The sequence below is a fragment of the Triticum aestivum genome, chromosome 5D, assembly GCF_018294505.1.
Source record: "Triticum aestivum cultivar Chinese Spring chromosome 5D, IWGSC CS RefSeq v2.1, whole genome shotgun sequence".
In the NCBI taxonomy this organism is placed as follows: domain Eukaryota; kingdom Viridiplantae; phylum Streptophyta; class Magnoliopsida; order Poales; family Poaceae; genus Triticum; species Triticum aestivum.
In genome coordinates this window covers 548785194-548797499 of record NC_057808.1, presented here as the reverse complement: position 1 = coordinate 548797499, position 12306 = coordinate 548785194, and the positions used below count along the sequence as shown (strand labels likewise).

At 45.9% G+C, this 12306-nt stretch overlaps 1 protein-coding gene across 1 annotated transcript; it reads right to left on the bottom strand.

The window, feature by feature from the left end:
• Window positions 1-2053: 2053 nt before the first annotated feature.
• Window positions 2054-3545, bottom strand: LOC123123742 (3-ketoacyl-CoA synthase 4-like). The gene has a single exon (XM_044544337.1). It carries the CDS (start codon window positions 3533-3535, stop codon window positions 2099-2101), a length of 1437 nt encoding a protein of 478 aa, XP_044400272.1. The 5' UTR covers window positions 3536-3545; the 3' UTR covers window positions 2054-2098.
• Between the last annotated feature and the right edge of the window lie 8761 nt (window positions 3546-12306).

Sequence of the window (12306 nt, the reverse complement as noted above, 5' to 3'; positions counted from 1 at the left end):
TATACTCTCTTTATTTTTCATAGTTATTACGACCAATGCCTTTAGGCTTCATCAGTTTACTCTTCACAGAAGGGAATATGTGTGTTGGTAGTTGAAATTCAATTTTTTCTTCATTTGTTTTAGAAAAAAAAAACACTAGGAGCATCAGAAGTTTTTTTAGCGTGTTACTATGGTTTATTCAAACTAGATGATACCCCGCGCGTTGCTGCGGAAATTTGCAGTCCTGCATAGGAATAAAACTTATAGTGAGAAATAATGGTATGAGAACCTTTTATGGAATTTCAGTACTAAATACTTGTTTTTTGAACATTTTATGGAATAATATGAGAAATCAGATTCTTATGAAAGAAGTCAAGCAAAATTGTCTATTACATAGTATCTCTCCATATTTGCTTAATTAAACTGTATCATTAACACAGAATATAAGGAACATATAGTTTGATGAGATTTTATTTACAATAATTCAATATAATAGGATATGATCCTCTATTAGAGTGCATCGCAGTAAAAAAAACACCAAAGAAATTTCATCTTAATTGATGATCCTTGAGGTGTAATGCACCAAATCGGTATTATGTTGCATTGTCCACCATGATCCAGTTTTGAGAGAATAACCAAGGTTTACAAAAATGGTATGGTTCCTAAGTAGGACATCATATACACTCCATTTTGTGACGTACTTTTCTAATAGGCTGCCAGCCAACATGGAACAACTAAACCAAATGATGATCATAATGGGCCATATATACTTGATCGTCTGAGCAAGGAGGAACCATTTAGACTATGAGTGCCATCAAACCAGAACAATCATAGGGGTCATTCCTTTTGGCCGCTCGTTTTCTATTTTCACTAGTGCATGAATCGTGGGAGTGGAGGTCGAATCATCACAACCACGAGGACGGGAGACTCCCCTTTAATAGTAGAGACTAGCCAAACGGGTATGCACCCTGCGACCTTGTAGCACGAACCGTGAGTACTTTGAGGTTGGGAGTGTGTACTCCTAGGCTCACCTCGATGGGGATGGACACCGGCGACAACGTCTATAGATGGGGGTGGAGCCCGGCAACAACGTCGAGGTGGTGGTGCAGCGGCTGCGGCCAAATGGAGGTTGCTGGCGGCGCAGATCAGGGCAAGGGCAGTGGGGTGAGGTGGAATAGATATTCAACTGTAGGGAGACGAAGGGGCATTGATAGGCACAAAATAAATCCGAGTGTTTGTTTTCAGATACATGGCTTACATCGAGGTGTAGGGGGCGGCGTTTTAAAAAAGAAAAAAAAGGAAAATATAAGCCGAGTACATTGTTTTTTTTTTTTGAACATCAGTACAGACACAAGCTATGAGCACCTCTGAAAGACTGAGCCGGCATATCATCTTGAAATTTACGAAGTCACCATAGGCACCTTCGTCGTCGACGGGAACGTCTCCTCCCACTGAATGCGCATCGCCGGAAATCCTGAAATAAATCCAGGAATAAATGCGAGCACCAGGATTTGAACTCTGGTGGGCTGGGGATACCACAGTCCCTCTAACCATCCAACCACAGGTTGGTTCGCCCGAGTACAGTGTTAGTGGGCACTCGGTTTACATAGCCCACCGTCACATAGACGACAAGCGCGACGAGGATGACCATGTGTCAACCACAATGCCGAGGTTGGCCTACAAGCCGAGTGTATTTTCTAGTTAAGGCAAACTTTTTTATGTAAGCCGAGCGCATTTTTGGCGGCTTAGCCCGGGTTATGTCGAGGGACCGTCTTATGCCATGCACTTTCTTTTAGGTACTCGGCTTAGAGGTGTATAAGACAGTACCTTACAAATAACACTCGGCGTATGCCCAAACACTGCTACATGTGTGAGACAATGCTACACTTTCTTGCACTAGAGACGAAGAAAATATTACAACACGGTGAGTACTTTATTTAAATTCATAGGTACAAATTTATTTATAAAGTCGACTGAATTAAGTCTCAGTTGTGTAGGCTGTGTGTAGCTAGCAATCCTTTATTCAACAACAGTCAGCACGTATCCTGATATGTTGTCATCGACGGTGAACCCAGTCACGATCAATAATAGCACAGTCGTTGCGATCGAGGAAGTTGTGTTAGGATTCCTTGATAGGGTAGCGGTGGATACAGTCCACCCACGGCCCAAGCGCTCCCCTCCCGTCGCGCCCGCCGGCGCCGGCGACGCGCTGCCACACCAAGCTGTTGGCCTTCAGCCCGCTCCCGACGCCGAGCTGCCACACCGTGTCGCCCTCCCGGACTCTGCCCTTGGCCTCGAGGTACGCGAGCTGGTACCACAGCGACGCCGCCGACTGGTTGCCGAACCGGTGGAACGTCATGAGCGCCGCCTCCACCTCTCTCTCGCCCAGCCCGAGTCCCTGCCCCAGCCTCGATATTATCGGCCGATTGTTTGACGGTAGACAGAAGTGGTCTGCCGCCACGCGGAAGTCGGGCGTCGGCGCGGCGGAGCCGACGAGTTTGTGGCGGCGTATGCGCAGTGACAGCAGCAGCAGCGCGGCCATGTAGCGCAGCTTCTCGCGCCACGGCAGGATGGAGAGGCCGAGCGCGGCGAGGTGCGCGCGCAGCATTTCGCTGAACATGCGGCCGACGCCCTGGCCGACGGTGAAGCCGGCAATGCCCTCCTCGTCGTCGTCCCAGTAGCCCGAGCGGTAGCTGCGGTCGTTGGCTATCTGGTTTGTGCGCGTTGAGCTGACGAGCCGGTACTTGATCGGCACTCCGGCGGCCATGCCTTGTTTGTTCGTTACCAGCGCGGCGGAGCAGCCAGTGCGGAAGTAGCAGTTGAGGAGAAGCTTAGCGTGCTCATTGCCGACGTAGAACCTGCCCGCGAAGATCTCGGCGCTGACGACAACGGCACAGGACATGGAGTGCAAGTGCAACCGCAGCAGGCTGCTCGCAACGTCCACGGCGACGACGCCGGCGGAGCAGCCCATGCCGGAAAGGTTAAAGGTCTTTAGATCGCTGCGCATCCCGTAGTGGTTGGCGATGACGGCCGTGAGCGACGGCGCTGGGCAGAAGCCGCTGCAGTTGACAATGAGCGCCCCAACGGCCGACGGCGCCACGCCGGTCTTGGCGAAGAGATCGTCCAGAGTGGGGAAGAAGAGCGCATGCGCCTCCTGGATGGCATCTGCGTGTGCAGCCGCCGGAGGGATGCAGTGCATGGCCGGCGGGAGGTAGGTCTCGTTGCCCATGCCGCCGGCCTGGATGGCCTTGGTCATGAACTCCACGGTGTCGCGGTTGAAGCAGCCGCAGAGCTTGAAGTTCTCGATTACCTTGGCCAGCGGGAGGCGCAGCCGGCGAGGCGGCTTTAGGCACGAGAAGTCGACGAGACCGATGTCCGCCGGGCGGCGCCCGAAGAAGCAGAGGAGTAGCATCGCAGATACCGGGACGAGGTAGAGCGCCGTGCGCAGCCTCAAGGCGAAGACGAGAACCTCTGCGAGGAGGCAGAGGAGGAGCACGGCGACGGCGACGACGCCGTGGAAGGCTGCAAGGAGGTGGTCTCTATGAGCTATGTCCATGGCATGGCCATATACCCTGCTGCTTGGTGACCGAGCGGTAATGCGGTATCTCTATATATATTGTGTGTGCAAGACGAAGACGACGTTTTTCAGTGGTTCTCAAAGGGAGCACGACGTCAAATGCACTTTAGAGGAGTGGAAAGCTTTGCATGTACGTACTGATTTAATGAGCAATGGTGACCGCAACTGTTAACTTGCTCGTACGTACTCGCGCGTAATCGTGCATGCACGTACATAAAATATACTGGCCTTGGTATCGACGAATATTATATATAACAAGCGAACGTGCCACGTCTATCTTCTAGATGACCGGCTGATCAATGTTTTGTCCCTGATGAAAGTACAGGAAAATCAAACATTATCGTGTATCTGGATGTAAGCCCAACGTAAATTCATGGGCACTCGGCTTAAACCTATACGCTCAGTATCAAAACATGGAAACACGGCAACAAATTTGACCTGGGTTTCTAAGAGCATCTCTAGCAGACCCCGTATAATGCCGACCCACATAACTTGTTTAGTTCGCTGCAGATGTGATTTGTGGGGCGAATTCGTACGCTTCATATCAGACCCGGAAATGTAAAATTTAGCATTCGCGGGAGAAACTTGCAACAACATTGATCATATATAGTCATCATACATAGTTCATGTCATTGTACTACTAGGGGCGGGGGGGGGGGGGGGGGGGGGGATCTGCGGGCCCAAGCCTACGCTACCAAAATCGACGAGCTCACGGCGGCGACGACGCGGCGGAGGAGCCGGACGAGCTCAGTCCTCGTCGGAGTCGAGGTCGATGAAGACCTTGGCCTGCTCCGCCTTCATGACGCGCAGGTCCGCCTCCTTGGACGCATGCGCCTGCGACACCGCGACGCCCCGCTCGAGGAAGATCGCTCGTAGTCGAGCTCGCGTCGGCCTCCTCTTGCTTCCTCGCCGAGCGCTCCATAATGACGCGCTCTAGGTGCTCCTCTTGCCCTGGGGGGAGGTAGTCCTCGGGGCCGATCACTCCTCGACGCGGCGGCCCGTCAGCCTCGAGCTTGACGGCGAGCTGTCTGCTACCTCTTGAGCATGCGTTGGTTTTCCGTTGAAAAGGAAAGGGTGATGCAACAAAGTAGCGTAAGTATTTCCCTCAGTTTTTGAGAACCAAGGTATCAATCCAGTAGGAGGCTCCTCAAAAGTCCCACGCACCTACACAAACAAACAAGAACCTGGCAACCAACGCGATAAAGGGGTTGTCAACCCCTTCACGGTAACTTGCGAAAGTGAGATCTGATAGAGATAATAAGATAAGATAAATATTTTTGGTATTTTTATGATATAGATTGAAAAGTAAAAGATACAAATAAAAGTATATGGAAAATTTATATGATAAAAGATAGACCCGGGGGCCATAGGTTTCACTAGTGGCTTCTCTCAAGATAGCATAAGTATTACGGTGGGTGAACAAATTACTGTCGAGCAATTGATAGAAAAGTGCATAGTTATGAGATTATCTAGGCATGATCATGTATATAGGCATCACGTCCGCAACAAGTAGATCCAAACGATTCTGCATCTACTACTATTACTTCACACATCGACCGATTCCTGCCTGCATCTAGAGTATTAAGTTCAAGAAGAACAGAGTAACGCATTAAGAAAGATGACATGATGTAGAGGGATAAACTCATGCAATACAATATAGACCCCATCTTTTTATCCTCGATGGCAACAATACAATACGTGCCTTGCTGCCCCTGCTGTCACTGGGAAAGGACACCACAAGATTGAACCCAAAGCTAAGCACTTCTCCCATTGCAAGAAAGATCAATCTGGTAGGCCAAACCAAACTGATAATTTGAAGAGACTTGCAAAGATAACAAATCATACATAAAAGAATTCAGAGGAGATTCAAATATTTCTCATAGATAAACTTGATCATAAACCCACAATTCATCGGATCTCGACAAACACACCGCAAAAAGAGTTACATCGAATAGATCTCCAAGAAGATCGAGGAGAACTTGGTATTGAGATTCAAAGAGAGAGAAAAAGCCATCTAGCTAATAACTATGGACCCGAAGGTCTGTGGTAAACTACTCACAACTCATCGGAGAGGCCTTGGAGATGATGTAGAGGCCCTCCGTGGTCGATTCCCCCTCCGGCGGAGCGCCGACGAAGGCCCCAAGATGGGATCTCGCGGATACAGAAGGTTGCGGCGGTGGAATTAGGTTTTCGTGGTGCCCTCCGATGTTTTCAGGGTACGGGAGTATATATATGCGAAGGAAGTACGTCGGTGGAGCAATGAGGGGCCCACGAGGGTGGGGGGCGCGCCAGGCACCCTCGTGGCCGCCTCGTTTGCAGCTTGACGTCCACTCCAAGTCTCCTGGGTTGCGTTTGTTCCAAAAAGATCGCTCCCGAAGGTTTCATTCCGTTTGGACTCTGTTTGACATTCCTTTTCTTCGAAACACTGAAATAGGCAAAAAAATAGCAATTCAGGCTGGGCCTCCGGTTAGTAGGTTAGTCCCAAAAATGATATAAAAGTGTAAAGTAAAGCCCATAAACATCCAAAACAGGTAATATAATAGCATGGAACAATCAAAAGTTATAGATACGTTGGAGACGTATCAAGCATCCCCAAGCTTAATTCCTGCTCGTCCTCGAGTAGGTAAATGATAAAAACAGAATTTTTGTTGTGGAATGCTACCTAGCATAATCCTTAATGTAATTTTATTTATTGTGGCATGAATGTTCAGATCCAAATGATTCAAAATAAAAGTTCATATTGACATAAGAAATAGTAATACTTCAAGCATACTAACAAGCAATCATGTCTTCTCAAAATAACATGGCTAAAGAAAGTTCATCCCTACAAAATCATATAGTTTGGTCATGCTCCATTTTCGTCACACAAGAATGCTCTCATCTTGCACACCCCCGATGACAAGCCAAGCAATTGTTTCATACTTTAGCAATCTCAAACTTTTTTTAACATTCATGCAATACATGAGTGTGAGCCATGGATATAGCACTATGGGTGAAATAGAATATGATGATGGAGGTTGTGTGGAGAAGACAAAAAGGAAGAAAGTCTCATGTTAACGAGGCAAATCAACGGGCTATGGAGATGCCCATCAATTGATGTCAACATGAGGAGTAGGGATTGCCATGCAACGGATGCACTAGAGCTATAAATGCATGAAAGCTCAACAAAAGAAACTAGTGGGTGTGCATCCAACTTGCTTGCTCACGAAGACGTAGGGCATTTTGAGGAAGCCCATCGTTGGAATATACAAGCCAAGCCAAGTTCTATAATGAAAAATTCCCACTAGTATATGAAAGTGACAACAAATGAGACTCTCTATATGAAGAACATGGTGCTACTTTGAAGCACAAGTGTGAAAAAGATAGTAGCATTGTCCCCCCTTTTTTGGGTCTTTTTTTTATTTGGTCTTTCTCTTTTTTTGGCCTTTTTTTAAGGGACAATGCTCAAATAATGATGATCATCACACTTCTATTTATTTACAACTCATGAGTTACAACTCAAAACTAGAACAAGATATGACTCTATATGAATGCCTCCGGCGGTGTACCGGGATGGCAATGAATCAAGAGTGACATGTATGAAAATTATGAAGGTGGCTTTGCCACAATACGATGTCAACTACATGATCATGCAAGGCAATATGACAATGATGATGCGTGTCATGATGAACGGAACGGTGGAAAGTTGCATGACAATATTTCTCGGAATGGCTATGGAAATGCCATAATAGGTAGGTATGGTGGCTGTTTTGAGAAGATATAAGGAGGTTTATGTGTGATAGAGCGTATCGTATCACGGGGTTTGGATGCACCAGCGAAATTTGCACCAACTCTCAAGGTGAGAAAGGGCAATGCACGGTACCGAAGAGGCTAGCAATGATGGAAAGGTAAAAGTGCGTATAATCCATGGACTCACATTAGTCATAAAGAACTCATATACTTATTGCAAAAATCTACAAGTCATCAAAAACCAAGCACTACGCGCATGCTCCTAGGGGGATAGATTGGTAGGAAAAGACCATCTCTCGTCCCCGACCGCCACTCATAAGGATGACAATCTAAGAACACCTCATGTTTCAAATTTGTTACACAACAGTTTCCATACGTGCATGCTACGGGACTTACCAACTTCAACACAAGTATTCTTTAAATTCACAATTACCCAACTAGCATGACTCTAATATCACCACCTCCATATCTCAAAACAATTATCAAGCATCAAATTGATCATAGCATCCAATTCACTTCCTATGATAGTTTTTATTATACCCAACTTGGATGCCCATCATTCTAGGACCAATTTTATAACTATAGCAAATACCATGCTGTTCTAAAAGACTCTCAAAATAATATAAGTGAAGCATGAGATATCAACAATTTCTACAAAATTAAACCACCGCCGTGCTCTAAAAGGTATAAGTGAAGTACTAGAGCAAAACTATCTAGCTCAAAAGATATAAGTGAAGCACATCGAGTATTCTAATAAATTTCAAATCATGTGGGTTTCTCCCAAAAGGTGTGTACAATAAGGATGATTGTGGTAATCTAAAAAGCAAGGACTAATATCATACAAGACGCTCCAAGCAAAACACATATCATGTGGCGAATAAAAATATAGCTCCAAGTAAAGTTACCGATAGACGAAGACGAAAGAGGGGATGCCTTCCGGGGCATCCCCAAGCTTAGGCTTTTGGTTACCCTTGAATATCTTGGGGTGCCATGGGAATCCCCAAGCTTAGGCTCTTGCCACTCCTTATTCCATAGTCTATCAAATCTTTACCCAAAACTTGAAAACTTCACAACACAAAACTCAACAGGAAATCTCATAAGCTCCGTTAGTGCAAGAAAGAAAACCACCACATAAGGTACTGTAATGAACTCATTATTTATTTATATTGGTGTTAAACCTACTGTATTCCAACTTCTCTATGGTTCATACCCCCCGATACTAGCCATAGATGCATCAAAATAAGCAAACAACACACGAAAAAAAGAATCTATCAAAAACAGATCAGTCTGTAGAAATCTGTAACTTTAGAATACTTATGGAACTCTAAAAATCATACCAAAATAGGAAGTCCTGGGAAATTTGTCTATTGATCTACAGAAAAAATAATCAACGCAAAAGCACGTTTCTGTGATTTACTAAAATTATTTTTGTGCGTGCAAAAGTTTCTGTTTTTCAGCAGAATCAAATTAACTATTACCGTAGGTTATCCTATAGGTTCTACTTGGCACAAACACTAATTAGAACATGAAAACACATCTAAACAGAAGTTAGATGAAATATTTATTACTAAACAGAAGCAAAAAGCAAGAAACAAAAATAAAATTGGGTTGCCTCCCAACTAGCGGTATCGTTTAACGCCCCTAGCTAGGCATAAAATCGAGAATAGATCTAAGTAGTACCATCTTTAGTTTTCAACTTTTTAGCGGAGTCTTGTTCGAATCCGGGAGGTTCTTTACGTTTTCCCTCATACTCAGAAATTTTTAGATCTAAAGAATCCAACCGCTATTACAAAGGGTAATCAACATATTCATGCGGTGAAGATTTCCGCTAACACTTTTAAGAGGTTCAAGGGACTTTCGTAAAAAAAATTACTTCGCAAATTTTTTCAAAAACTTGTGTCTCCTCTGGGGTATGATGTGATCCCCCTTTTTGAGGTAGTGTTCCCACTATTCCCTCTATGACTTCATGCGCAATGCTGGGATCAATCTCGATAAAATTTCCTTTGGCAATACAATCCAAAAGTTGTCTATGGGACATATTTAGTCCAACATAAAAATTGTGAAGAACAATTCTAAAATTCACCTCTAAAGTGCAATTACGGTAAGATTCCATCATCCTAAACCAAGCAACTTTCAGGTTTTCTCCTTGCCTTTGCTTGAAGTGAAGAACTTCAAACTCGGGAGACAAAGGAGTAGATAGAGAACTAGCCATAGCGACGAGCACACAAAAGACAAGCGAAAGAGAGAGAAGATCGGGAAAGAGAGGGCGAATAAAACGGCAAGGGTGAAGTGGGGGAGAGGAAAACGAGAGGCAAATGGCAAATAATGTAATGCGAGGGAGATGAGTTTGTGATGGGTACTTGGTATATCTTGACTTGAGCGAAGACCTCCCCGGCAACAGCGCCAGAAATCCTTCTTGCTACCTCTTGAGCATGCGTTGGTTTTTCCCTTGAAGAGGAAAGGGTGATGCAGCAAAGTAGCGTAAGTATTTCCCTCAGTTTTTGAGAACCAAGGTATCAATCCAGTAGGATGTTGGGGAACGTAGTAATAATTCAAAATTTTCCTACGTGTCACCAAGATCAATCTAGGAGATGCTAGCAACGAGAGAGAGAGGGAGTGCATCTTCATACCCTTGAAGATCGCTAAGCAGAAGCGTTACAAGAACGCGATTGATGGAGTCGTACTCGCGGCGACTCAAATCGCGGAAGATCCGATCCAAGCGCCAAACGGACGGTGCCTCCGCGTTCAAAACACGTACAGCCCGGGGACGTCTCCTCCTTCTTGATCCAGCAAGGGGAGAGGAGAAGTTGAGGGAGAACTCCAGCAGCACGACGGCATGGTGGCGATGGAGCTCGTGGTTCTCCGGCAGAGCTTCGCTAAGCACTACGAAGGAGAGGAGGTGTTGGAGAGGGGAAGGGGCTGCGCCAGGGAAGGGTTATTGCAGCCCTCCCACCCCCTTCTATTTATAGGGTGAAGGGGAGAGGGAGCCGGCCCCTCTAGATCCCATCTAGAGGGGGGGGGGGGGGCGGCGGCCAGGAGGGGAGGCTTGCCCCCCAAGCAAGATGGAGGCACCCCCTCCCCTAGGGTTTCCAACCCTAGGTGCCTTGGGCCCTTGGGGAGGGGCGCACCAGCCCACTAGGGGCTGGTTCCCTCATGTATTCAGCCCATCAAGTCCCCCAGGGCAGGTGGCCCCACCCGGTGGACCTCTGGACACCTTTCGGTGGTCCCGGTACAATACCGATAACCCCCGAAACCATTCCGGCGACTGAAACTGGACTTCCCATATATAAATCTTCACCTCCGGACCATTCCGGAACTCCTCGTGATGTCCGGGATCTCATCCGGGACTCCGAACAACCTTCGGTAACCACATACAATTTCCCATAACAACTCTAGTGTCACCGAACCTTAAGTGTGTAGACCCTACGGGTTCGGGAACCATGCAGACATGACCGAGACGTTCTCCAGCCAATAACCAACAGCGGGATCTGGATACCCATTTTGGCTCCCACATGTTCCACGATGATCTCATCGGATGAACCACGATGTCGGGGATTCAATCAATCCCGTATACAATTCCCTTTGTCCACCGGTATGTTACTTGCCCGAGATTCGATCATCGGTATCCCAATACTTCGTTCAATCTCGTTACCGGCAAGTCACTTTACTCGTTCCGTAACGCATGATCCCGTTAGTAACTCCTTAGTCACATTGAGCTCATTATGATGATGCATTACCAAGTGGGCCCAGAGATACCTCTCCGTCATACGGAGTGACAAATCCCAGTCTCGATTCATGCCAACCCAACAGACACTTTCGGAGATACCTGTAGTGCACCTTTATAGCCACCCAGTTACGTTGTGATGTTTGTTACACCCAAAGCATTCCTACGGTATCCGGGAGTTGCACAATCTCATGGTCTAAGGAAATGATACTTGACATTAGAAAAGCTCTTAGCAAACGAACTACGCGATCTTGTGCTATGCTTAGGATTGGGTCTTGTCCATCACATCATTCTCCTAATGATGTGATCCCGTTATCAATGACATCCAATGTCCATGGTCAGGAAACCATAACCATCTATTGATCAACGAGCTAGTCAACTAGTGGCTCACTAGGGACATGTTTTGGTCTATGCATTCACACATGTATTACGGTTTCCAGTTAATACAATCATAGCATGAACAATAGACAATTATCATGAACAAGGAAATACAATAATAACCATTTTATTATTGCCTCTAGGGCATATTTCCAACAGTCTCCCACTTGCACTAGAGTCAATAATCTAGTTCACATCAGTATGTGATAGTAATGAATCCAACACCCATGGTGTTTGATCATATCTCGCTTGTGAGAGAGGTTATTAGTCAACGGGTCTGAACCTTTCAGATCCGTGTGTGCTTTACAAATCTCTATGTCATCTTGCAAATGCAGCTACCACGCGCTATTTGAAGCTATTCCAAATAACTGCTCTACTATATGAATCCGTTTTACTACTCAGAGTCATCCAGATTAGTGTCAAAGTTTGCATCGACGTAACCCTTTACGACGAACTCTTTTACCACCTCCATAATCGAGAAAATTCCTCAGTCCACTAGTTACTAAGGATAAATTTGACTGCTGTCCTGTGATCCATTCCTGGATCACTCTTGTACCCCTTGAATGACTCATGGCAAGGCACACTTTAGGTGCGGTACACATCATAGCATACTGTAGAGCCTATGTCTAAAGCATAGGGGATGACCTTCGTCCTTTCTCTCTCTTCTGCCGTGGTCAGGTCTTGAGTCTTACTCAATACTCACACCTTATAACACAGCCAAGAACTCCTTCTTTGCCGATCTATTTTGAACTCCTTCAAAATCTTGTCACGGTATGTGTTCATTTGAAAGTACTATTAAGCATTTTTGATCTATCCTTATAGATCTTGATGCTCAATGTTCAAGTAGCTTAATCCGGGTTTTCCATTGAAAAACACTTTTCAAGTAACCCTATATGCTTTCCAGAAATTCTACATCATT

Excerpts from the sequence above, each read along its gene's own strand:
- LOC123123742 (XM_044544337.1), bottom strand. The coding sequence starts at position 3,535 with ATGGACATAGCTCATAGAGACCACCTCCTTGCAGCCTTCCACGGCGTC.